This window comes from Phymastichus coffea, unplaced genomic scaffold (genome assembly GCF_024137745.1).
Source record: "Phymastichus coffea isolate CEN01 unplaced genomic scaffold, Cenicafe_Pcof_1.1 PCOF00058, whole genome shotgun sequence".
NCBI lineage: Eukaryota > Metazoa > Arthropoda > Insecta > Hymenoptera > Eulophidae > Phymastichus > Phymastichus coffea.
In genome coordinates, this window is record NW_026706869.1 from 211,233 (window position 1) to 233,391 (window position 22,159).

Consider the following 22,159-nt stretch of genomic DNA (forward strand, 5'->3'; position numbering starts at 1 on the left):
AGAGCTATTTAAACTTACAGCCGTTCATTATTTATGGCGCTATTAAAATTGAACTAGCAAGCTACAATTTGCGTGAGCACTATACCTACCTTATCAACTTTTCACACGTTCTTATTCATTCAATCACGATAACGCACCTTTCATCACGGGCTCTAATATTCATCATAAATACGTGAACAAACGAAAGGAAATGGATACTTGCTAAGTGATTGTAGCAAAAAAACAAGAACAGAACAAACAAATGAATTAACAAAAGTCAGCGCCGACCATCAACAGGTGAGCGTCCAATAGCTTCTTCAATACAGAGAAGACGAGAAGGTAGAGCGAAAGTTGGTCGTCTATTTCGAGGAGGGGTGAGGAGGATCGGAAGGACGGGGCGGGGGTGCACGAAAGTCGCCACCCCCGTCAGCTAGCACACACACGTGTAGATGTAAATAGTGAGGAGCGGGAGAGCGAGATTGGAAGCTCGGGGGGATGAATGAACCGTTACGTCACGCACTCTCACCCTCTCACCCACTTAAACTTCCCTGTTTTCCTTTTTCTCTCTTTTTCCATTACAGGTGGTTCCCCAACATATGTATATACATCTGTATAGCCACACGTCACTTTGCTATGTGCATGTACGTGTCAGCTCGCTATTTCATTACTTTCGCTTTCGATCTCTTTCTCTTTCTCTGTCTCTGTCAGAGCGAGCGACCCCTGCTTTCGCTTTCGACGCTTTTCCTTTTATCTTCCACTTCTTTTTGTTTCAACGAAAAAGTTTACAGCGTGTATAACTGGCTAGCTCGCATCCGCAAACCCATTCGCGGTTAAGAATAAACTTACGCTTGCATGATTGGGCGTGTAAATATCTATTATTAGCAAAAGTGGTATGTACATTCGTTACCTTGATATACGATAGGTTCAAGATACAAATAAGCTGTAGGTGTTAAGCTTCAATGACGGGTTCACCACGACCTGGCTGAGCGTTTTCCTTCAGATTGGGATAGAGCTTTGCTCTTGGCCCGTCGCTGTTTATACGGCCGTGGAAATCGGGCCGTCGATCCCTGGGAGTACTTCGTTGGACCCAGATATCTAATAGACTCTTGGGTGCGTACAGAGTAGTGGTGGTGGCTTTTTGGGCGATTTGCTTGGCTAAACTCATGCTAGAACCACAAGGCGGCGGAGACATGGGCGAGTCAGTTGTGGCTCGTATAACCGTTGCCCGTGTTGTACCTTCATCTTTGCCTAAACTATAAAATAAAACAAGTTCGGAATGATTACTTTGTCGATGAGTTTTTCATTGAATACGTCATCTTATTTCAGTAAATCTGAAAAACTTACCCATCAAGTTCCCTAAGTGCTTGATCAAGCTCGACTTTATTATTATCTTTGTCTTCTTTATTTCTAATCTCCAGCAAACAAGTAAGCACTTCGGCATGTCCCGTAGAGTGGTTAGAGTGGAACTTGAGAAAAGTTTCGAGTTCACCCCAGAGCAATCTGTACTGTTCTTCTCTTCTAACTCCACTTTTACCACCTCTACCACCACTCAGACTTGGCACAGGTAAAGATTCGTGTTTCGTTTCCATTTGTAATACATTGAAGAGCACCTGTTTACATTGCACTACTTCGTCTTTAGTCAACGATTCTTTGATCATCAAGTCCGGGAGTGGTTCCAATACCTGCAAATTTATCGTGTAGAATTCAATAAAGCAATTGATGAAAGTTTAATTTCATACTTGTTTAGCGTTGAATATAAGAGTGTTTGAGATTGTGATGGGCCAATATTTCGTAAATCTTTCCAGACGTGATCTCATTTTTTCTGCAGGTCCATCTGCTAACTCTCCTGGGTCGCGTTTTATTGGCAATAGCACATTGGCTCGCATTAGCGCCCCAAAATCCTGAAAAGTAAAATTCGGAAGTAGAAATATACTAATAAATAAATCATATCGAATGTAACTTTTAACTTATTTAATAATTGGAAACAAATTTTTACTAACAGTGATTCGGTAATCTGTGACACGTCCTCCACAACCCTCACTTATCGACGGCGGATCTTCGAGAACACTTCTAGATGTTGAGAGTGTATGAATAAAAATTTCTCCTCCATGAGAAGCTAATAAATGCGAAATCGCTTTGCCGCCACTTTTCCTAGCCATCTCCAACATCACTGATCGTCCATTCAACAGGAAGTTTATAAGACACGACGAAGGCCGACTATTTACGTCAACAGGTGTGATACGGTGCATGGCTGTGCAATTCTGCATCTCACTAGCACTGCAGCCGCGAGGTGTGCACCATTTAAGAGTTACCGTCTCGTATTCTGTGCCTTCGTCAAACCGTCGGAAAGTTTTCACCAGTGCCATATCTGATGGGTTACCTGCGAATATAATTAATATGAAAATTCTGATCAAAAATGTATTCAATCAAAGAAATATAACGCAAGATTGAAAACCTTTCAAAATTGCTAAATGAGCTGCAGATGAATGAAAAATTTCTACATCATAATTTGCAGATGAACTTGCATTTTGTTCTTCCTTCATAGGGATGCCCGTGACAGTAGTACTTGCCAGATCATAATGTGAAAGTATTAAGTGAGAAAGTTTAGAGTGTAATGCTGGTGCTTTTAAAGAATGTACTTCCATAGACAAAAGAGGAGAAACCTAAAACATGTCAAATAAATTAGATTTATATTTAAAATAGAGCTACAGGAATCGTTAAAACTTACATCTCTTAAACTTTGACTTGTCACTTGGGATTCAACCGTATCCGGAAAAACATTTAATATTACAAGATGACAGTGATCTATTGGGACAAAACTGAAATAATAAAATTAATTATTTTATTGTAACGTGAAATGTTAATAATTCATCGCTTACTTATCAGATCCTGTTGCAATTTTATTTTGCTTGGTTAGTTGGCTTAAAAATATATTTTCTAAACTTTTCATATTCATGTTATCTCTAGCACTGGTGATGCAAATAACTCTGCCTCTATTAATCAATTTGTTAACAGACTCTGGACCTATTGCTCTTTTCTCTTGTTGATTCTCTGAGCATTCCGACAGAGCTTCAATTGCCACTCTTAACCCATGAATTACTGTAAATTCAGTTCCAGGTTGGTGAGTTCTTGGAGGCACCCCTATGATTGCCATACCATTCATAATCTAAAATTAAGTAAATTTGAGTAATTATATTTAAAAAGCATGGTACATTTCAAAAACACGTTACATGAGTTAAATTCTGTTGAGTAGGACTCCAAGTATTCAGGATGTGAGCCGAGTGATCACTGACTACAAATCGTACCTATATTAGCAAAGAAGTAACATGAGAATCGTTTGTCATAGACAAATTAATTTTTGATCATACAAAATACATACCAGCTTGCCAGTGGGAAATAAATCCCAGACGATTCTACAATACTCCATTGATGTTTCTATGCTTGCAGTCCAGAGAGATTTGCATATCGGAGGTAGAGGAATAAGATTTTGTTGACCTCTTGCTTTTAGACAATCCAAATCTAAAGGGCTCTCTGTTGAAATCCCAAAATAAGGGGTATGGTCCAGCACAAAAACTGTCTTGTGATTTGCAGGAAACATGATGGCTATAGCATTTCTTCCACTATACTTTATTTGTTTAATCTGCAAGCAAACATTAGTAAAAGAAAATGAAAATATAATTCAATAATGCGTATTAAAAAGTTATGAAAAAAACATCTGTACCTGTTGAGAATCAACGATAATTAATAAAAGTTGGCAGATAGCCTTCTACTATTTAACAATCATCTTTACAATTTGATCGTTTATAACTATAACAAATTAGTTTTTACGATAAAAATCAAGACCGTGTTTACATTCTAAATGTTATGATATTTTAGGTTATGTTTGACAATTATACTATATATATTACTATACTGGCGGCCAAACCAAACCTTGGCAAAGTATATTTATACCTAATTGTAACTTATTAGCGATCGTCCATTAAGCAATAGTCACGTGGAATTAATTCAAATGTTCCAATGGTTGATTTATTTTCTTTAATTTTCAGTTGGACTTCCAACCGATTTCAAATCCATGCTGATCTTAAAATAATTTTCCAATTAATATATTTAATTTCGAACGTGGGTGGAACATTGTGGGGCGGAAATTCAAAAGATATATTGAAATCGAAGCTAAAGCAAAGTATTTTTCCACTCGAAAAACGCAATCGCAGTCTCGCGATGAGAAGTATATATGTTACAAGTAAACATACACCAAACGAATGTTTGATCGAGTATTTGTTGACATCATGCTCACTTAGAACAACAGGTCAATGAGTTTGATAATACAGTCGGCAATTTGGCGTTGCTCGACAGTATCGCTGACGCCGACAGTACACCGCCAGTAAGCATCGTAACTCGCCGAACCGCGCCGCCTGTGAATGTCGGAGCAACAGCCCTTCGAGCAAGCAAACTCGCGCGTGAACGCGGAAGCTACGGCCGGCAGTGAGGACTCGTCATCCAACGGCTCGTGCGAACGCGATTCCGAAGAGGTGTTCGACAAACTTTACGCAGAGTTCCAGAAGAACGAGAAGGCCAAGTACCAGAGTTTTCCACCGTTTCAGCCGGTGATCTACGACGCGAACAATCCGCCTCGCAAGTTCCGCCGAATGATAGCGCTAGGTCACGAATACGACCTGCGCGAGAGATTACGCGCCACGACGAGTCTCACGGACAAGCAGGTGGACCTCTACGCCAGAACCGCCTCGTACCTACCTGGCTTGAAATACCAACCGCTCAATTGTCCCGTGACGTACTCGTGGTCGCCTTCCACCATCAGTTTGAGCAACTCGGACACCTCTGGCAGTCCTAAGTACCTTTTTAAGGATCTGCCGCTGGAGTTGGTATTGGTTCAACAACTATTGATGTGCGTGTTGCGACATCGATTGAAACAAACCGAATCTGTTTAAGCCGAAGAGGAAGAGCAAGTCTACTACAACTGGTTACTGCGATGCGAACAATTGCGCAACCTCCTCGTCGTTTCTGAAGTTGGCGAACTCATCGGGGATTTACGAAGAGACGACGGAGAAGACCACCGCCGATGTAGACCAATCGAGTCTGCAGAATCTGTCTGACCAATCGGACTACCGATCCGAGAATGAATGGCTGGTAAGCGAAGTTCATCAGATCGATCACGATATTGTAAGTGGCTATTCGGATACAGCTGGCAGGATATTTAATGTTTTCCAATTTCAGAAGTTGCCGCCTTCGCCGACGTCCAGTTTGCTCACACCCAAACGCCTGACTATCGAAGATGATCTCACCAGGAACAAATGTTACGCCTGGCTCTTAGAGGACGACCGCAATAATTCTACAAATAGCTTTTCTTAGGTTTGACTAGTTTTACAACGAATTTCTTCTTTACCTCGTCGAGCTCGTTTACAGCGGCAAGATATTTCTGTTCTATTTTTCGAATATACCGGTGTCATTTACGGTCTGAAAAAATATTAAGGAAATGGAATGTCTCAAGTAGATACAATTATTAATAATGAATTGAATTACTTTCCTTATCTCTATCCCATACATTTAACAATATATATTATTTATTTAAAGAAATATATAGTCAACAAATTATTCAATATTTAAAAAATAACCATACCATCAGCTTTTTACAAATAATTATTTTTTTATAATAATTATCATAAATTTTACCTTATAAATAGTTGTTAATTGAAGTGAAAATAAAGATAAATATAACAAAATCAGATAAAATATCTACATAAATGATTTTAACTGTATTTTATACAATCAACAGTATAGCCTCGTCATGTTTTATTTATCTTATAGGCAATAACAAATGAAAGTATAGTCGTATATAAAAATTAAATATTTAAGTTATTAACTAAATCAAGTCAAATTTAACTCTATGATATGCATTACAAAGAAAACCTCTTAGATTTCAAATATTTTTGAAACTTTTTGGTTGTACATTATAAGATGAATCTATATCAGTAAATCAGAATCTGCGTATCACTAATACGGTTTTTATAGAAATGAATGTGCTTTAAATCGTAAGAATAAATCCTGCGCAATTCTTTTATCTATTAAAAATATTATAACTATCCGTCAACGAATAAATACTTTTTCTTATTACAGCGATACATACACCTGAAAGATCATACAGTCGTGGCAACATAGATCCACACTTTTGTGGGACAATTTACACTTTCAAGAGGATTGCGCCCTTATAATATAAGATTTGTATTAATAAGAATGGATTGGATTATGTTCTGGAATAATCATCAATGCTAACTATTGGTTAGAAGTGGATGTTTTTAACCCGGATAAGTCTTGGCGTCAAAATTATTGGCTACATTGAAAAAATAACCCATACCTATTAGTACATGCACGGTTTCGTGGCGCATGACCTCATCCTTCGCTGAGTCGTTATGATTGCTCTGGCTCTGACCACTGGCAGTTTCTCTGGATAGGTTAGGCGGGTTTATTGTCGGTCTCGAGATCGTGGAAAATTCATTCAGGTAAAATGATTGGCGAACGTTAGCCGTCCAGGCACGAAGTTCGTCGATAAAACCGAGAGATCTGCATCTCTGCTTGAGACGTGGTCTCCGTGTTTGGTCAGATAATATCACAGGGAAGGAGAACAAAAAAAAATTTCTCAGTCTAGCTCTTACCTGAGTAATAACTCATTACTTATTTCATCTATTTCTAAGCACCTCACTGGGACACGTTGAGTCACCAATTTTAATATTATAAATCTTCAATATATCTGACATGGTAGAACGAGAGATCGAAAAAGGACGTGTATAAGTGCGAGCTTAGGTGCGAAAGAAGAATGAGAGGTTAGGTAACGCAGAAACGTTTCTTCCCGATGTTACCGACTGGACTCGTCAGTGAGGCTCGACAGTCGGTCGACCTCGTCTCATACACTTTAAGTACATTAGAGTTACTATATATGCAGATTTATATATTCAATCAGCGAATTTCCTGCCGCACGCAAATGACCGACACCATCGGGTGAATATGGGTGGATTAAGAGACCACCACATATTGCTATAAATTTATTTCAAAAATATCTAATCTGATGTAAATGACTTGTACGTCCATAAGGTACAAGACCCATCAAACGACAACACTCGCTTATATCGTACAATTACTTGCACTTTATCGTTTTTGTGACGTTTAATTTAATCGTGCGCGCGTAAGCTTGAAAGAAGCCGCGTGGATCTGCTGTTTCAGCCGCGTGAGGAAATGTGTTTCTTCGGTGAGAACGAGGTGAATGGGAGAGAAAATAGTTGAACGGAAAAAGAAACGAGCGGAATATAAAAGGGTCGAACAAAATAATAGGTGCGTAGATGACCTTTTTCCGCATCTGCGGATGAGACTGGAAAGACTCGGCGTTCCCTCTCTACGTCGTTTTTTTTCGCGATATATCACCTCGCCAATAACGAGAGGTTTCTTTTTTTTTCGGAACCTCGAACGAAGGCTGACCTCGAGAATTGTGAAATCGAATTGTACACACGTATACACGACAGCTCTCGACTCGAGTTATAGAATAAACGAATTTTGCGAAAATACGTCTCCGCGTCATTCGAAGAGTAAGTATTTGCAAAAAATATTCAAAACACCGTTAGCGCGCAATAATAATGAATACTACAATAATTTCGTCACATTCATCATATTGACGAAAAAGCACATCTTATTCAGCTTACTCATTGTATAGAACGTCAGGCTCCATCTAGTCGCGCTATATATTCGCACGCATTATTACTGCTACAATTAATATACAGTTCGCGTAACCTTAAAAGCGTGATTGAATCAAACGCATTTATTTTTCTTTTATTGCATTTGCAATCAAATCATCGTTTCGCCGTCGATTAATATTTATTTATATTTAGTCAGTTTTTAAAGTAAAAGAAGTTAACGATCGTCTGCTGGATAATGCCAAAGATAAACATGGAAATGACGTTAAACAACTAGAGATGTACATACGTGTCGTTGCGACTTGTTTATCACTTGTGTAAATAAGTTGCATCAGATATCAACAAATATGTTTCTATAATCTTGCGAAGTCAGTGTGTGTCGTGTGTGTTCAGTAAAAATATGTCTGTCTCCAATGATGAGAGTCTCAGTGATAACCTTATGCATTCCAGAACAGTGGCTGATACCATTGAATTAATGGAAACAAACGAAACAAATAGTAATTCTGAGGCAGATGTAAATAGTGACGAACCCAATCAATTGGCTGAAGACAGTGTAGTTGAACCTTTTATAAGAGGAGGAATAACTAATGATGACAAACTTACAATTCCCACTTGCTCAAACGATGTTGGCAATCTAAAACAGAATAGGAGGGAAGATGTTTTAAGTAGAACAAGAAAGAATATCAGTGTAAAAACTTGCATAGACAGTTGTTCATTGAAAAATAAGATAACAGGTTGTAAAGTTCCAAAACCTGGTACAATAGTATCACCTAAAATTGTTAGAAAAGCCGGTCCTTATATACTTGGGCCTATCATTGGTTCGTCACCTGTGCGTAGCATTGTACAGTGTTTGGCAAGGAAAGAAGGCACTGATAAATATTATACAATTAAAATATTAACTTTGAAAGACTGTATGGAATATGAGAATCAAGATGATAGACAAGGTAAAATGCTACTCCACTCTGAATATTCTTTGCTGAGTCTTCTGCATAATCAGGATGGGGTTGTACATCACCATGGATTTTTTAAGGTACATACAGTTTTCTTGTGCTGATGTTTTTTGAGTTTAATATAGTTACTTTATGGATTATTTCATTATTATTTTTTTTCCAGGATTTTGCTCTAGAAGAAAAAATTACAAACTCAGGGGCTGTATATACTGGATGGATAAAACAACGATTATGTTTGGTTCTTGATTGTTTAATATGTCATGATTTTAATCCAAATAGTGAGACTTCAATCAATTTACAACATCATGTTATCAAAGAAAAAAAATTAACAGAAAAAGAAAGTCTTTTAATATTTTTTGATACAGTTAGAATAGTTGCTTGTCTACATGAAAAAAATATAGTTCATAGGGACTTGAAATTAGGTAATCTAGTGTTGAACAAGCGAACGAGAAAAGTACATAATATTTTACTTATCGCTAAAATATCGATTAAATCTTAATACATCATTGTAAGCTGTAAATATTTTTTACAGGTGACAATTACAAACTTTTGCTTAGGCAAACATTTATCTTCTGAAAATGACTTACTTAAAGATCAGAGAGGTTCTCCTGCTTATATATCACCAGATGTTTTATGTGGAAAACCATATCTTGGAAAGCCATCAGACATGTGGGCTTTAGGGGTAGTTTTATATACTATGCTATATGGACAGTTCCCATTTTACGATAGCAGCCCTACACAGTTGTTTACAAAAATCAAAGCAGCTAACTATTATATACCAATGTAAGTTTAACTTTCTTTTATATTTACTGAAAAAATTTTAACACTGATGATTATTAAATGCCATTCATTTTTTCAGGGATGGTAGAGTGTCAGAAGGGACAATATCATTAATCAGAAACCTTTTAGTTTTACAACCCCTGAAACGTCTCACAGCAGTTCAAGTTCTCGATTCACTAACAACAATAATAGCCATGTTTAAAGTACCAAGAACCATTGGAGATGACGAGGAAGAACAAGTCGTACCAGATATTTCTATGGAAATCTCTGGAGAAATCTCCGAGAAAAAATCAGAGAAAAAAGAAGATAGTTTGTCTAGCAGAAAAATACTAACAGACTTTTCTAAACAAATCACACTGCAGGTACGTAAACTGTCGTTTTAATAAAAATACATATTTTCCATTCAACAATTATAATGATTTCATATTGCAGGAACAAATGCATCAAATGATGAAGCAACAGCCAAGTCCTTTTGTTATTCGGCCAAAACCTTATACTCAAATCCCAGTTTATAGAGTCAATTCCGACGCGAGAGAATTGACTCCAACCGAGTTAGATAAATACCGACACCTCATACCTCGCGAAAACCAGCGTCCACTACCCTACAGTCGTAACAATGGAAACGACGGGCTTCTACTACGAGTCAGAGGTTGTCTAAGAAACAGGAACAACTCGGTTAATCAAAGTAGTATACAGAACAGAGATCATCATTTAAACTTTCGTCCGAATCATCCTACTGGACCTAGTGGTAGTGGTGTGAATAATCTGAACGAGGGGATTTTTCTCAGTCAACCACAAGATTTAAATGCGTCAACTTTGTCGAGACAGCTGATCAATTCTTCACGCCAAGGAAATGAAGCAAATTTGTCTCAAAATGATGTAGCATTGACACCTGATTTTAGCAGGTCTGGTAGGAGTGTTCCTAATTTAGGATCTAACTTCAGTCAATGGATAAACGCCGGTATGTAAAAAGCAAAATTCAAGTCTTTTATTTAAAAATTATCCATTGAAATCTCACTGATTTTGTAAATATTTTCAGTGGTAGCTGCACGAGAAAATCATTCAGGATCAAACTCAAACGAAGCATATCCTAACAGTGAGGACCAATTAAGTAACTCACCAAGTTACAATCATCTAAATGTTCCCCTTCATTTTAGTCAAAGACCGCAAGGTTCACATGTCGCCGGTCCGTCAGTCGAATCTAACAGACCTTTATTTAGTCATTCGCACGATCAGCGATTCAGAAACTGGATATCACCATCTTACAGACGTCAACAGAGTCGAAGTCGAGATAGTGTAGATAGAAATTCAGTGCCTAGAAGATTATCTATTCATAATCGTAATGTACCCTATCTTGCGAATTTCAGACACTTAGACCGCACATTTACGGATTTGAACGTTGCTCAAACGAGCGTAAGAAGGACGAACTCAGATTCGAATTTGGGAAGATCGTTCGAAGTCGTCATGAATAACACTGAAGAAAATACCAACGGGGAACACACTTTGGCAAATTTTATAAGACACGTCAGTCAGGAGTCACACGAAGCTTTTCTACGCCATGGGCTCAATAGCCGTAACGTATCTCCATCGTCGAATGGAGCACCGTCAAATTTATCATCTCTTAGAAGGGACATCGCTTTGAGATTATTATCTACTGTCACTAATCGTACTCACGAACAGTCGCCTAATAGTAATGATAACAGTAACGAGGAAGGAGTTTGAGCGCGCGTGTGGAATTAAAAAAATCCTAAGTTATCTCGAATTTAATAAGTGTTCCTTAATCACAAGTGATGGACGATGAATGTTCTTTTAGCGATATCTTGCGGAAAATTTCAACTTTTAACACGTGCAATTGTTATGTGAATGAGTATTTTCATTGTATAATAAATGTATTCTTTGTTGAACCCTTGCACTTTTTCTTTAAAAATTTTTCATTCTTAATTTTTTGGGCTACTATTTCAATTATTTCGAATTTTTAAGACTATTATCAATATCTGAAACATATTTCATGAATAACATGATAAATCATTTATAGCAATTTTCTTTATATTTGATAAAGCAATTACTTTAATATCGTAATACTAGACAAACCATTACAAAGTCCCGTTGCTCCAAAGAACGTCACTGTACGTAAATCTTAACATAACTACCGCTACGTGTGTGTACGCGCGCGCGCGCGCGCTTGTGTGTGTGTGTGTACAGTGCTGTACGCACGTCAAATGATAAATAATGGATCTGAAAATAAAATTTTATTAATGTTACGATAAACAATACTCACTTTACGATTTTTTCTTCTTTCCGCATTCATAAAAGAAGAACAATTACGCAGTTCTCCTTGATAAGTCAGTTAAAGTGAGAAATTAAATCTAAAGAACAGATTAAGTGTCGGAGTAAAGGATCAACTTTCAGGTTATGTAATTCAAGTGAAAACAGTAGTATCTCCGATCACAATAATATACAATGTCGTATTTAAGTGACAAGCTCGTCTGAAACGTTGATTGTCAAGCATTTTTAGAAAAGCAACTCATGACTCGAAAAAAATTGTTGTCCACTAAACAATCAAAAGTAAGTTTTTGTTTTATATATTGAAAATTGTTCTTATCTCAACGTTTAAAATTGCTATGATACCATTATAATTTGTTTCATCATTTAGGTCAAAAAACTCCACTTGAGTCATCATGGATATAATAAATATAGAGAGTGTCGAGTCTGGACTAAGGCCATCGAAGAGTTCATCGTCCATTCGTTCAAGTTGCATCAATTCCAACTCAATATGTTATATTGTAGTGATAATGGCAACCTTGGCGTTTTTGGCAACAATAGTTTTCATCTGCAGAGACTACATTAAAATCTTGCTGTACTGGATTGAACATCAAGATACATGGGTTGTCACAATCATTATGATTGCACTGTTTACACTTGTCTCGTTTCCTATAGTTATTGGCTACTTGTTTTTAATCATTGCGAGTGGCTACTTATTTGGAATTATCAGAGGCATTGCTATGGTTGTGTTGTCTGCAAATCTCGGCATTGCTGTAGCTCATTTTGTACTCAGTAATTTGTCTCCTAGTTTACCTATTGGAGCTCTTCTTCAAAGTGACACGGCTCGAGCAATACTCAGAGTTATTTCTGGTCCCCAAGCTTACAAAGTTGTACTATTTACAAGACTTACACCTATTCCATTTGGTTTACAAAATACAATTTTTGCTGTGAGTACCTTTTAAAGAGTATTTTTCAGATTTTGTTGATCTACTTATATAATAAATTTTAATGTTTTTTTAGGTAAGCCAAATACATGGTATGAAATACCACATATCCAGTGCAATTGGATTGCTTCCAGCTCAGTTAATAAATGTTTACCTGGGCAGTAGTTTGCGTTCAATGCAAGACGTTTTAGAGGATAAATCAACTGCTGCTACAGGCTATATTGTTTTTGCTTTCCAAGTAAAAAATAACTATTTATATGATAGATTTTCTGTTATTATAGCATTAATTATTATAATATCCTATGGCATTTACAGATTTTCATTGGAGTTTCACTGATGGTTTACGTCGTACAGAAAGCAAGAAGGGAATTACAGTTAGCATTACTAGAAGCTGATCTTGCGTCAGTAAATTCAATGGAATCATGCTACATAGATAATCCATCTGACACAACAATTTTGTTAACGAACATGATTGCTTAATGGTAATTTGAAATTTCCAAAGATTTTTATTTTACAATCACAGAAACATATATTAATTAAGGAGGAAAAAATCATATCAATCACAATGAGCTATGAACAAACAAAGCTTGTAGATTATCACATTTCTAAAAGTATTAGTCACTTTAATTGTTAAACATAATTTGTTATGTTTTTTAATATATCTAGAGTTCTCTTTAGATGTATTTTTGTAAAGCGACATTTAACGATCTTTTTATGTTCTTCGCTGTACATTCTGAACTGAAACGCAAATTACGTGCCAATTTACCTCACATCTTTCATAGTTTGCATTTAAATGTTGAGATATCTGCATTTACATATAATACGCAAGTGCATTATATAAATGATTGCTATTTATTGAAAACGAAAATAGTTTGTTAATTTTGTGAACTAATATTTTTCTTTCTATTCATTTGATAAACAGATGTCTCTGATAAGCAAAATATAGTTTTATTCCGATCTAAAATATATTTGAACGTGAATATAACAATAAAAAAAAGACTACAAAACGATGAGCACGCGACTAGGTTAAAGAAGTCATTGAATCTGTAAATATTATATATACATTATATATATAATAAATAGTTAGATTATTTGCAATGAGAATTCTATGTACAAATACTCATGATGATACATTTTTAGAAATGTCTAATGATAATATGAACAGTGTATATCGTATCAATTATCCTCTTATGCCACTTTTACTATAGTTTATCATACTGATACTGGTCTTCCTTATTTCATGGTATTTTGTCCTTGGAAATTAAGCATTCTATTTAAAACTTTTATTTTGTTAAAGTTATTATTTAGATACGTACATATGGATCGTAATAATATATATATGTATCGTTTTATATGTGACTATTTTATATAGTAACATAACGCTTTGGCTTGTGATATATATATTTATCCGTTTTGTTTTCTGATTCCGTTCTCTCTTTCTCTCTGTAATTTTTAAGAGCTGGGTAACCAAAATTTTCAAGTGATTTTATTTAAAAATTCCTATATGCGTATGATTAAAATAACGACAGCGGTGTGTGAATAACGCGGAGTCGGTTGTAAATTATAAATTTGTCAAATATTATATATATATATATATATACGTTTATTGATTGTGTGGCAATAAATTTTTAAAAAGGACAATCAATGGTTTTGTTTTTACTTTGACATCATTGGCAACGCAAGTTTTGAAGCTGAATTGAGTCTTATTTCCTGGTGGATTCGTACTTTTTCAAAGCTGATCTCAAAGCTTCGACGGTATAGTCTGCATCTTCTTTGGTCACGCACAACGGAGGTTTCATACGAAATACCTGTATGAAATTCGATTTCCAATTGTGTTGCCCACAGTTCTACTGCGACAGCCGACATATGAACGAAAGATTCGAAACGATACTCACGTTTCCTCTTACCCCGCCCTTGCCAATCAGAACTCCCGCATCCTTGACGTCCTCGAAAATCTGCGCTACGGCCGCGGCCGGTAGCGGCTCTTTCGTCTCGGGATCGACGACAAGCTCGACTCCGATCATCAGCCCCTTACCCCTGACGTCACCCACGAGCGCCGGGAAGTCCTTCATCAGCGACGCCAGATTGTTGAGCAGGTGCGTGCCGACGGTGAGCGCGTTTTGCCGCAAATTCTCCTCGTCGATGATCTTGCGAGGTGGAACAAAGAGGCGCATGGGATTGAAAGCCGTGATCGGCGATTTGGTTGACGGGCGGTCGTACTCACGTCGAGGACGGCCGAGCCGACGGCGCAGGCGACCGGATTGCCGCCGAAGGTGTTGAAGTAGGAGGCCTTGGCCAGCGCCTGGGCGACCCGTGGCCGCGTGACCACCGCGCCGAGTGGGAAGCCGTTGCCGATACCTTTGGCCATCACCACGATGTCCGGCTGGACGCCGTGGCCCTGGAAGCCCCAGAAGTGCTCGCCGGTGCGCGCGAACCCGGTCTGCACCTCATCGGCGATGCAGAGGCCGCCGCGCTCGCGCACCAGCTCGTAGACCCGGGCGAGGTAGTTGCGGGGGAACTGCACCGTGCCACCCACACCCTGCAGCCCATCGCGCATCAACGGGACTGCCGATCGGACCGTGCCGCCAGCCGTACCTGAATGCTCTCGGCGGTGAAAGCGGCGATCTTGCCGTCGGCGGCCAGACTGCACTCGTAGAGCTCGCGGAACTCGCGCACGTAGTTGTCGCCGGCCTGGCACTGGCCCGCGACGCACTCGCAGCTGCGGCTCGTCTGCACCGGGCTGTCGCGGCAGTGGGCGCCGCCCCAGGCGCCCGCGTAGACATCCGGGTTGGTGACCTGGCGGCCGGAAAGGTCTCTCGGTTGGCAAGCGGCGACGGTGGCGGCGGTCGACACTCACGTGCAGGTGGCCGGCGGGCGACGGCACCGGGTACTTGTAGCAGGCCATGGCCGTGGTGGCGTTGGCCACGGCGGTGCCGCCGTGGTAGCAGTTGCGCAGCGAGACCACCTCGTGCCTGCCCGTGTGCACCCTCGCCAGGTGGATGGCCAGCTCGGTGGCCTCGCTGCCGCTGTTCGTCAGGTAGACGCAGCTCAGGCCCGCGGGCAGCGTCGCCGTCAGCTTGGCCGCATACTCGTGGTAGCGCGGGTGCAGGTAGATGGCCGTGGTGTGGCCCAGCCGGCGCGCCTGCTCCGACATGGCCGCCACCACCTTCCTGCGAACGGCCAGCGCACGGACGTCAGCTGCCGGCCGCGTGGCGGTGGGCGCGTCGTAGCGCGGCGGTCTTACGGATGGCAGTGGCCCACGGAGACGGTGGCGATGCCAGCGAACATGTCGAGGTAGCGGCGGCCCTCGTGGTCCCACAGCCACTGCGCGCGACCCTCGTGCAGCAGCAGTGGCCGGCTGTAGAAGGGCCTCTGCCGCGGGGTCACCAGGCTCTCGCGGGACTCGAGTACCGTCTCGTAGCTGGCTCCCTGCGGCGGGCAGAGCCGAGGTCGAGGCGTTCGCCAGCTAAGAGCCCGATAAGCCGCCGACGCGGCCGAAGGCATAGCGCCGCGGTAGCAGTGCTCACCTTGTATGGGGAGGCCGTGTGGTCGCATCCGGGAAAGGGAGCCGCGACGCCGCGCTTGCTCGAGCTGCAAAGGGCCCTCAGCTGCAGGTAGCGGCGGGGCTGGCCAACTGCGCAGAGAGGCATGTAGCAGGTGCTAGTCCGGGAGTTCGCCCGGCGCCTCGGCCGTCGTCGCTTTGCCATCTACGCCACTCGCTTACGATTTACATACGTGCCGGTGTCGCGGACGCGGTGTCGTTTCGCGTGGGTTCCGCTCGCTCGAATCACGAATATTACGTGCAATTTCGCTTACGATTGTATGCGAGGAGTGAGGAGTGCGACGCTCTTATGTTGCCAAACCGGCCTTCGAGAAATGGTCTAATATGAATTTCCAATCGACTCGCGAGCGCAGGTCATCGCAGGTCATGGCGCGCGGAATCGTTCGCTCGATCGTTCATTAGTTCATTCCGCGATGAGATCAATCGCCTTCCGGCTCCAACGAACGCTCGCGCGCGACATCCACCCCGAGGGCGGACCACCGAACACCTACCGCTTGCTGCGATCCTCGCCATCTCGCCAATGTTATCGGGAGCGCGCCAACGATTGTAAAACCAAAGACCAAATGCAGAGTGAAGGCCTCGAAAGCGGACGCTCGACGACCTTTTAGACACGACGCACGGAAACCGAACGACAACTTCGTACTGCGCGTTCGGTCGAGTCGCGCGCTTCGAGTGGACTGCCTCGGCGCGCTCTCCTCTCCAGTTTTATTCCAACTGATTTACCGATGAACAAGCAAACATTGCAATTGAATGTAGATTTTCATTCGTGAAATGGTAGACGCGGCTTTCACGGTTATAGAGCCAATGCCGCGATAGTCCTGGAGGAAAGTTTACGGCACCCCATAGCTTTAGAACACGAACTGAAATTTTCTACCGTTTCTCTCGCGTTGCTGTAGCAAAGTGAATACTTAATGACAAGGCCATTCGATAAAAAACACTAAATACGCTTTTGTTGATTTTTTTAATAAGTTCCACGTTTCTCGATCGATAGAAGTCATGATTGATCGAACGTACGTTAGATAATTATTTCGTATAATTATAAAGGATGCCATACAAGAGGTACTTAATAACGACTAAAAATGCAGTGTATTTTCAAGTTTAAGATTTTTATATGTCATTAAACTTACCATCCTTATGTACACTTTTAATATACAAAATCTATCGCACTATAATTATAAGAATTTCTTTCATTCACTTATCATCTAAAAGTTTCTTATCTACTTCTTCCGTGTTCTCGGGTTCGTTTTCTCGAGGCAAGGAGATCTCAGCACCACACTCGATAAATAATTTCTCATTGGAGTAATTTGTTAGACGGAACACAACTGGAATTTCTCCTATGACGGGATTTGTCTTTTGCAACAGACGAATCCACGAGAGTAGAGAATCCTTCGTAGACGTTCCCGTAGCGCAGTTGGCGAATACCGTGGAGTCGTGTTGTTCGTGTACACTAGGGAGAACGATGACAGGCGATGAATTGGTTTCCAAGTACGGGTTGGGTATTTTATCTACAGCTGCAAAATTAAAAAAAAAATAGCTAAATTAGTTTTATCCTCCAAGTTATATTTTCAAAGTAATAAAAGCACGAATTTACCATCTAGATCTGGTATTGGAAATTCTCTTGTTAAATCAGAATCTGCCCTAAGAGTAAAATAGTCCACACACTTCGTAGCGACGTAAATTTTGAAAGGACCCTCTACATAAATTGCTTTTTCTTTGTCGTGTTGCAAGAGTAATTCACTCTGTTTAGGAGCTATAGCAGATATTATCCATGTCTTATCGATAGAATCCTTCACATCGTTGGTATCGAATTCACTGAGCTTACTCTGAACATCAATAGATGATATTTTAAATATAGCTAATTTAGCTAATTCGAATGCATCATTGGGTATTGGTTTAGGGACAGGCCAAGGATTGAGATTTTTGAATTTCGGCATCCAATACATCATCCTCCAATATTTTTCCAAAGGTGTTCCATGCCTACCAAAAATACTTAACAGCAGCAGTTCCATTTCAGGATCAGGTATGACTCCATTATCTTCCATTTTTTCCAAAATATTTGTTGCACAATATTGTTCTTTTGGATAATGCATGAACATAGTTTGAAACAGATTTGTTGGTATCATTTTTTCTTTAGGGAAAATATCTATCAATGCTTTGTAGACTGACAAATCTTTTTCTACTCCGAATTCATCCATGTATTTCAAAGCAGCATAAATGAATGGTACTCGCTCCAGCTTTCTACCTGGTTGATTTTTATACATTCTTAAACATTCTAAAAATGTGTCTTTTTCTTTTTTCCTTGCATTTGCAAAATTGTGTATAACCATTTCCCCTGCAAATACACTTTCTCTCTTATGTTCGCTGTGTTGGCTGTTGTCATGTTTTTTATCAGATTTATCTGACTGCTCTTCTTGTGACTCATCCTTGACTTTATTACCAATTTTTTCAAATTCTTCACTGTCTTTTGGTTTTACACTTTCCTCTCTGTTGTCTTTGAGTTTATCTGACCGAAGTGCCTCTTGCTCCTCACTATCAGCTACATGTTCTTTCTTTATAGACCTCTTGTTTGTTTCATTATTAAGTTGATCACTCTCCAAACATTCATTTTCATTATCCAAGACACTAATCTTCTTTTTTGGATTTTGTTTACTAAACAATAATGTGTAAGAACTGCTGACATATCTTGTGTTATTTGATACAAGCAATAGATCTAATTGTACAATAGTTTGCTTTATAAAATTACTTTTGTTACAAGATCTGTAAATACCAGACACTGGCATAGACCATCTAATTATTCTACTGAACATGTTGTATTTGCAAGATAACATCTCATTATACAATAAATTGTAATTAAATTCTTTAAATATTTTTGAATCTCACGTTATCATTCATGATATAGTTTTTAATAAAACCTAGAACGTAATATTTTTACGTATTTGGTTGCATAAATTGTGATATTAAAAAATTACCAAAATTTATTGACTAACCTTAAGCATTTGTTTACAAGTTTTATACTCTGCTCGATAAAAATAAACGCAAACGATTTCCACAATAAAAATTGTAAGATACACAACGCTATTATCAGCGTTTAAAACAATTATTATCAAAACAGGTTAATTTCACAAAAAACATAATTGAAAATACCGATATAAAAATCCTGCTGTTACTGCATTCCTCTCCTTCGCGAGAGGTTATGAATGTCAGCTGTTCTACTTTCTACTATACGTATATACAATTAATGTATATACATACTATCCGCAGGCGGGCCATGGCGCGTGTGCGGTTACGAGTCGTCTGCTACTCGACATTGTCTGCTGTCGCGCGAAATTACAAAAAAGAAAAAAAGAGCGTGGCTCCAGCAGTAACTTCACGACGGTATAATTGACCGCTCTGTTTTTGCTGGGTATTTTGCGTCCGATGTTTGCGTGCTTTTGCCGTGGTCGCTGAGATGAGGTGAGAAGTGGCGCTGGTCCCAGAGGCTATACCTGCGGCATGCGGCCCCGTAAAGATGCGACACGCGGACGAAACTTTCAACCCGATCCGGCGCGGCTGCTTCACTGCTTACAAGTGCGTAGATTTGTCGCTGTCCCGCGAACGCTCGTCGAGCGCCGACTGACCGTCTGACAAATCGTTGAAAAAGGAAACGCTTCGGACGTGGTTCTCGGCCGGGCCGCGAACCCTTGAAATTTTTGAGTCGAAGCGGCATCGCGCGCACGCGTCCAAGCAGCTCTCCCCCGACTTCGTGCCGTTCCTCTTCGTCTGCGCGTTCCTCGTGGTCGTCATTTGCCTGGTATCCAAGCAGCAGCCGAAGGAGAGGAGCGGCGAGCAAGAGCAGGACGAGGAAGAGGAGTACAGCGAGGGGATCATCTCGTCGTTGCCCACGTCCAACGAAACGTGCGGCCTCGTCGATCGCGTCCCGCCACCGGCGACAAGCTGATTGGAGTTGTCGTTGCAGATTAAGCGAGTCCTCGGCGAGCTCGGCGCCCGCGGGCGAGGCTCGCTCGGACTGCGACTACCTGTCGCCACGTGCGAGGATCAACGAGTTCATGCCGGCGCTGAGCTTTACCATTCGCGATCGCGCGATCCGGGACCTTCCGGATGATCCAGGTACCATCGCGTTAACGACGCCAAATGGATCGACGCACGCAATAACGGGCAATTGGCGATTGCGCGCAGATTCGGCAAGATCGTCGTCGTACGCGTCAGCTCTGTCGGTCGACGCGGCGGCGGCTGATCAACAGGTGCGGCAGAACCGGCAGAAGCGAGCGAACCAACCTTGTCAAGCGCGAGTCTTCCTCGATCGCGAGTGGTTCGTCAGGCGCACCAGGAGCGGGCAGATTTACGGCACCTACGCTTTTTGAGATTAGCGGCCGCTTCGATGCTCGACAAGCCCATTACTTTTGATGCTTTTTCAGACTTTTTCGTTGCCTAATAAACGATTTATTTGCAATAACGTCCGATGACTAATTGCTGCCACGAGAGTACCGACTCGACGGGCAAACGTGTCTCGACCATGCGCAATGCGTAACCGTGGTGACCGTCTCGCAAACAAGCCAGCGATCTTGCGACTACGGCGCGAGAACGAGCCAACCGATAGAGTCTTCCCCCCGCGTGGGGAAGAAACGGCCGTGGCGACGCAATGGACGCTCACGACAGTAGCGAAGAGGAGGAGCGTGCGAGGGAGGACATCGCGGCGTTCACCAAATTCGACGAGAGCATCGAGGTACGTAACGCCGAGGACGTGAGGAGCCCGATGAACGACGCGCGCTCGCCTTGCGCAGCGGCCGCCGCCGCCGTAACTGGCACACTGCCAACCAACGATTTTCGAAGGTACTCCATGCCTGAAGAATCTATGGGCATGGACAGCGAGACGTCGGCGAGCGAGGACAGCGAGGAAATCGACACGCAGAAGATCATGAGGATGAAGCTCGCTGACTTTTACGACGCGTCGCAGTTCGAGGATCTCGACGTGTCCGCCGAGGTTAAAGAGCTGTTTCAGAACATTACGAGGTAAGCGAACGCTTAGTGAAGCAAGCAAAAAAGCGTCATTGATTTTAATGTGGGATTGACCCGAGTCAGGTACACACCACAGAAGATCGATCTGCATTACAAACTGGCGCCGTTCACGCTGGATTACATACCGGCCGTCGGTGATATCGATGCTTTTCTCAAGATTCCACGACCCGATGGCTTGACAGAGAAAGCTGGCCTTACGGTTTTGGATGAGCCTGCGGCTGAACAATCCGAACCTGCCGTGCTCCAGTTACAGTTGCGCAGTAAAACGAGAAGTGCTAGTAATATTCAGAAGGTACGAATCGTTGAACAACTATCACGAGTTGAACATTTAATAAAAGCAATAATTGGTTTTAATGTCAGCCGTCAGTGGTAAAAAGACTGGAAGACGCGTCGAAGCATGGTCGTATGATCGACAAATGGATCGAGGATATGGGTCAATTACATCGTAGCAAGCCACCGCCAGCCGTCCAACTTACGCGCAAGTTTCCCGACTTAGACACTTTACTTCAACCCTGGGCACCCGAAGTCGAGGATAAGCTGTATCTTAGCTCAACCGCTGACTTTGAGAAGCTTGACTGCAGCCTATTCCAGATGATCGACTTGATTTGTGCGCTACTGGACATTCCCGTTTACGGCGATGAAAGAATCGAGTCGTTGCATACTTTATTCGCTCTCTACGCGGAAGTGCACAACGTTGATATACAGAGGATACACAATTCGTAAGAATATAATTTGTAGGGCTTTTTTTTGTCACATTCACGTTTAATGAGTACAAAACTTAAATGTTTAAAATACATGCTGATTGGTGGGAATAAACCGAATCCCAGCGATGTATAATGACGCTTTCGATATACAAAAAAATATATAAATTCGGACACTGTTTTTAAAATAATAATAATATATAGACGAGTGTACAAAGTAAAATTTGATTCATGTCGTGATTCAAATAAATATTTGTAAGTTGATCTT

The 22,159-nt window shown here is 41.1% G+C and overlaps 7 protein-coding genes and 1 long non-coding RNA gene across 21 annotated transcripts; 4 read left to right on the top strand and 4 right to left on the bottom strand.

Moving 5' to 3' along the window:
* Positions 1–843: 843 nt before the first annotated feature.
* Positions 844–11,517, bottom strand: LOC131666362 (integrator complex subunit 13). Of its 4 annotated transcripts, XM_058938979.1 has the most exons (12): positions 4,732–4,799; positions 3,931–4,054; positions 3,701–3,786; positions 3,359–3,619; positions 3,210–3,284; positions 2,859–3,145; positions 2,708–2,798; positions 2,435–2,642; positions 1,980–2,359; positions 1,719–1,880; positions 1,324–1,661; positions 844–1,232 (listed from the first exon to the last, which is right to left on the bottom strand). In XM_058938979.1, the coding sequence occupies exons 4-12, from the start codon at positions 3,575–3,577 to the stop codon at positions 929–931; spliced, it is 2,064 nt and encodes a 687-aa protein (XP_058794962.1). In that variant the 5' UTR covers positions 3,578–3,619; positions 3,701–3,786; positions 3,931–4,054; positions 4,732–4,799; the 3' UTR covers positions 844–928. The 4 variants fall into 4 exon arrangements, with proteins under 4 accessions (XP_058794962.1, XP_058794963.1, XP_058794961.1 ...); XM_058938980.1 differs by lacking the exon at positions 3,931–4,054 and having other exon boundaries at positions 4,732–4,772; XM_058938978.1 differs by lacking the exons at positions 3,701–3,786; positions 3,931–4,054; positions 4,732–4,799 and adding an exon at positions 11,498–11,517.
* Positions 4,093–6,302, top strand: LOC131666363 (uncharacterized). 3 transcript variants are annotated; one of them, XM_058938983.1, is made up of 4 exons: positions 4,094–4,859; positions 4,927–5,157; positions 5,212–5,346; positions 6,112–6,302. In XM_058938983.1, exons 1-3 carry the CDS (start codon positions 4,398–4,400, stop codon positions 5,344–5,346), a joined length of 828 nt encoding a protein of 275 aa, XP_058794966.1. In that variant the 5' UTR covers positions 4,094–4,397; the 3' UTR covers positions 6,112–6,302. The 3 variants fall into 3 exon arrangements, with proteins under 3 accessions (XP_058794967.1, XP_058794966.1, XP_058794968.1); XM_058938985.1 differs by having other exon boundaries at positions 4,096–4,859; positions 4,927–5,124; positions 6,112–6,301; XM_058938984.1 differs by lacking the exon at positions 6,112–6,302 and having other exon boundaries at positions 4,093–4,859; positions 5,212–5,702.
* LOC131666364 (uncharacterized) lies at positions 5,358–6,831 on the bottom strand. Its single transcript, XR_009302088.1, has 3 exons — positions 6,648–6,831; positions 6,350–6,563; positions 5,358–5,451 (listed from the first exon to the last, which is right to left on the bottom strand). It is a non-coding gene; the product is annotated as an uncharacterized LOC131666364 (long non-coding RNA).
* On the top strand, positions 7,104–11,283 carry LOC131666360 (uncharacterized). 6 transcript variants are annotated; one of them, XM_058938977.1, is made up of 9 exons: positions 7,104–7,320; positions 8,127–8,706; positions 8,790–9,080; positions 9,159–9,409; positions 9,486–9,768; positions 9,839–10,367; positions 10,446–10,502; positions 10,564–10,702; positions 10,774–11,283. In XM_058938977.1, the coding sequence occupies exons 1-9, from the start codon at positions 7,253–7,255 to the stop codon at positions 11,126–11,128; spliced, it is 2,553 nt and encodes an 850-aa protein (XP_058794960.1). In that variant the 5' UTR covers positions 7,104–7,252; the 3' UTR covers positions 11,129–11,283. The 6 variants fall into 6 exon arrangements, with proteins under 6 accessions (XP_058794960.1, XP_058794957.1, XP_058794955.1 ...); XM_058938974.1 differs by adding an exon at positions 7,459–7,571 and having other exon boundaries at positions 10,446–11,283; XM_058938972.1 differs by having other exon boundaries at positions 10,446–11,283.
* A 99-nt stretch (positions 11,518–11,616) lies between the features above and the next one.
* Positions 11,617–14,162, top strand: LOC131666295 (transmembrane protein 64). The gene is made up of 4 exons (XM_058938829.1): positions 11,617–11,971; positions 12,060–12,615; positions 12,689–12,850; positions 12,928–14,162. Exons 2-4 carry the CDS (start codon positions 12,085–12,087, stop codon positions 13,090–13,092), a joined length of 858 nt encoding a protein of 285 aa, XP_058794812.1. The 5' UTR covers positions 11,617–11,971; positions 12,060–12,084; the 3' UTR covers positions 13,093–14,162.
* Positions 14,163–14,207: 45 nt separating this feature from the next.
* On the bottom strand, positions 14,208–16,835 carry LOC131666294 (alanine--glyoxylate aminotransferase 2, mitochondrial). Of its 3 annotated transcripts, none has more exons than XM_058938828.1 (8): positions 16,666–16,835; positions 16,140–16,319; positions 15,857–16,041; positions 15,470–15,782; positions 15,208–15,408; positions 14,837–15,010; positions 14,508–14,759; positions 14,208–14,420 (listed from the first exon to the last, which is right to left on the bottom strand). In XM_058938828.1, the coding sequence occupies exons 2-8, from the start codon at positions 16,317–16,319 to the stop codon at positions 14,316–14,318; spliced, it is 1,410 nt and encodes a 469-aa protein (XP_058794811.1). In that variant the 5' UTR covers positions 16,666–16,835; the 3' UTR covers positions 14,208–14,315. The 3 variants fall into 3 exon arrangements, with proteins under 3 accessions (XP_058794811.1, XP_058794810.1, XP_058794809.1); XM_058938827.1 differs by having other exon boundaries at positions 14,210–14,420; positions 14,837–15,151; positions 16,140–16,246; XM_058938826.1 differs by having other exon boundaries at positions 14,210–14,420; positions 14,837–15,151.
* A 457-nt stretch (positions 16,836–17,292) lies between these two features.
* Positions 17,293–20,213, bottom strand: LOC131666339 (evolutionarily conserved signaling intermediate in Toll pathway, mitochondrial). The gene is made up of 3 exons (XM_058938939.1): positions 19,162–20,213; positions 17,766–19,086; positions 17,293–17,685 (listed from the first exon to the last, which is right to left on the bottom strand). The coding sequence occupies exons 2-3, from the start codon at positions 19,000–19,002 to the stop codon at positions 17,366–17,368; spliced, it is 1,557 nt and encodes a 518-aa protein (XP_058794922.1). The 5' UTR covers positions 19,003–19,086; positions 19,162–20,213; the 3' UTR covers positions 17,293–17,365.
* A 109-nt stretch (positions 20,214–20,322) lies between these two features.
* On the top strand, positions 20,323–22,056 carry LOC131666392 (intraflagellar transport protein 46 homolog). 2 transcript variants are annotated; one of them, XM_058939030.1, is made up of 4 exons: positions 20,323–20,897; positions 21,005–21,184; positions 21,254–21,482; positions 21,551–22,056. In XM_058939030.1, exons 1-4 carry the CDS (start codon positions 20,695–20,697, stop codon positions 21,911–21,913), a joined length of 975 nt encoding a protein of 324 aa, XP_058795013.1. In that variant the 5' UTR covers positions 20,323–20,694; the 3' UTR covers positions 21,914–22,056. The 2 variants fall into 2 exon arrangements, with proteins under 2 accessions (XP_058795013.1, XP_058795015.1); XM_058939032.1 differs by having other exon boundaries at positions 20,745–21,184; positions 21,551–21,917.
* Positions 22,057–22,159: the final 103 nt, after the last annotated feature.

Excerpts from the sequence above, each read along its gene's own strand:
- LOC131666294 (XM_058938826.1), bottom strand. The coding sequence starts at position 16,319 with ATGGCAAAGCGACGACGGCCGAGGCGCCGGGCGAACTCCCGGACTAGC. Across the intron at positions 15,783-15,856 it reads TCCGTGGGCCACTGCCATCC|GAAGGTGGTGGCGGCCATGT; the intron begins GTAAGACCGCCG and ends GGCCGTTCGCAG. Across the intron at positions 15,152-15,207 it reads TCACCGCCGAGAGCATTCAG|GGTGTGGGTGGCACGGTGCA; the intron begins GTACGGCTGGCG and ends GATGGGCTGCAG.
- LOC131666362 (XM_058938978.1), bottom strand. Across the intron at positions 2,360-2,434 it reads TCATTTAGCAATTTTGAAAG|GTAACCCATCAGATATGGCA; the intron begins GTTTTCAATCTT and ends TTATATTCGCAG. Across the intron at positions 1,233-1,323 it reads GCACTTAGGGAACTTGATGG|TTTAGGCAAAGATGAAGGTA; the intron begins GTAAGTTTTTCA and ends TTTATTTTATAG.
- LOC131666392 (XM_058939030.1), top strand. The coding sequence starts at position 20,695 with ATGCGTAACCGTGGTGACCGTCTCGCAAACAAGCCAGCGATCTTGCGA. Across the intron at positions 21,185-21,253 it reads CTGTTTCAGAACATTACGAG|GTACACACCACAGAAGATCG; the intron begins GTAAGCGAACGC and ends GACCCGAGTCAG. Across the intron at positions 21,483-21,550 it reads GTGCTAGTAATATTCAGAAG|CCGTCAGTGGTAAAAAGACT; the intron begins GTACGAATCGTT and ends TTTTAATGTCAG.
- LOC131666339 (XM_058938939.1), bottom strand. The coding sequence starts at position 19,002 with ATGTTATCTTGCAAATACAACATGTTCAGTAGAATAATTAGATGGTCT. Across the intron at positions 17,686-17,765 it reads TCCAATACCAGATCTAGATG|CTGTAGATAAAATACCCAAC; the intron begins GTAAATTCGTGC and ends TTAATTTTGCAG.
- LOC131666363 (XM_058938984.1), top strand. The coding sequence starts at position 4,398 with ATGTCGGAGCAACAGCCCTTCGAGCAAGCAAACTCGCGCGTGAACGCG. Across the intron at positions 4,860-4,926 it reads AGGATCTGCCGCTGGAGTTG|CCGAAGAGGAAGAGCAAGTC; the intron begins GTATTGGTTCAA and ends AATCTGTTTAAG. Across the intron at positions 5,158-5,211 it reads ATCAGATCGATCACGATATT|AAGTTGCCGCCTTCGCCGAC; the intron begins GTAAGTGGCTAT and ends TTCCAATTTCAG.
- LOC131666295 (XM_058938829.1), top strand. The coding sequence starts at position 12,085 with ATGGATATAATAAATATAGAGAGTGTCGAGTCTGGACTAAGGCCATCG. Across the intron at positions 12,616-12,688 it reads TACAAAATACAATTTTTGCT|GTAAGCCAAATACATGGTAT; the intron begins GTGAGTACCTTT and ends ATGTTTTTTTAG. Across the intron at positions 12,851-12,927 it reads ATATTGTTTTTGCTTTCCAA|ATTTTCATTGGAGTTTCACT; the intron begins GTAAAAAATAAC and ends TGGCATTTACAG.
- LOC131666360 (XM_058938972.1), top strand. The coding sequence starts at position 7,253 with ATGGGAGAGAAAATAGTTGAACGGAAAAAGAAACGAGCGGAATATAAA. Across the intron at positions 7,321-8,126 it reads AGGGTCGAACAAAATAATAG|AACAGTGGCTGATACCATTG; the intron begins GTGCGTAGATGA and ends TATGCATTCCAG. Across the intron at positions 9,769-9,838 it reads CTAAACAAATCACACTGCAG|GAACAAATGCATCAAATGAT; the intron begins GTACGTAAACTG and ends TTCATATTGCAG.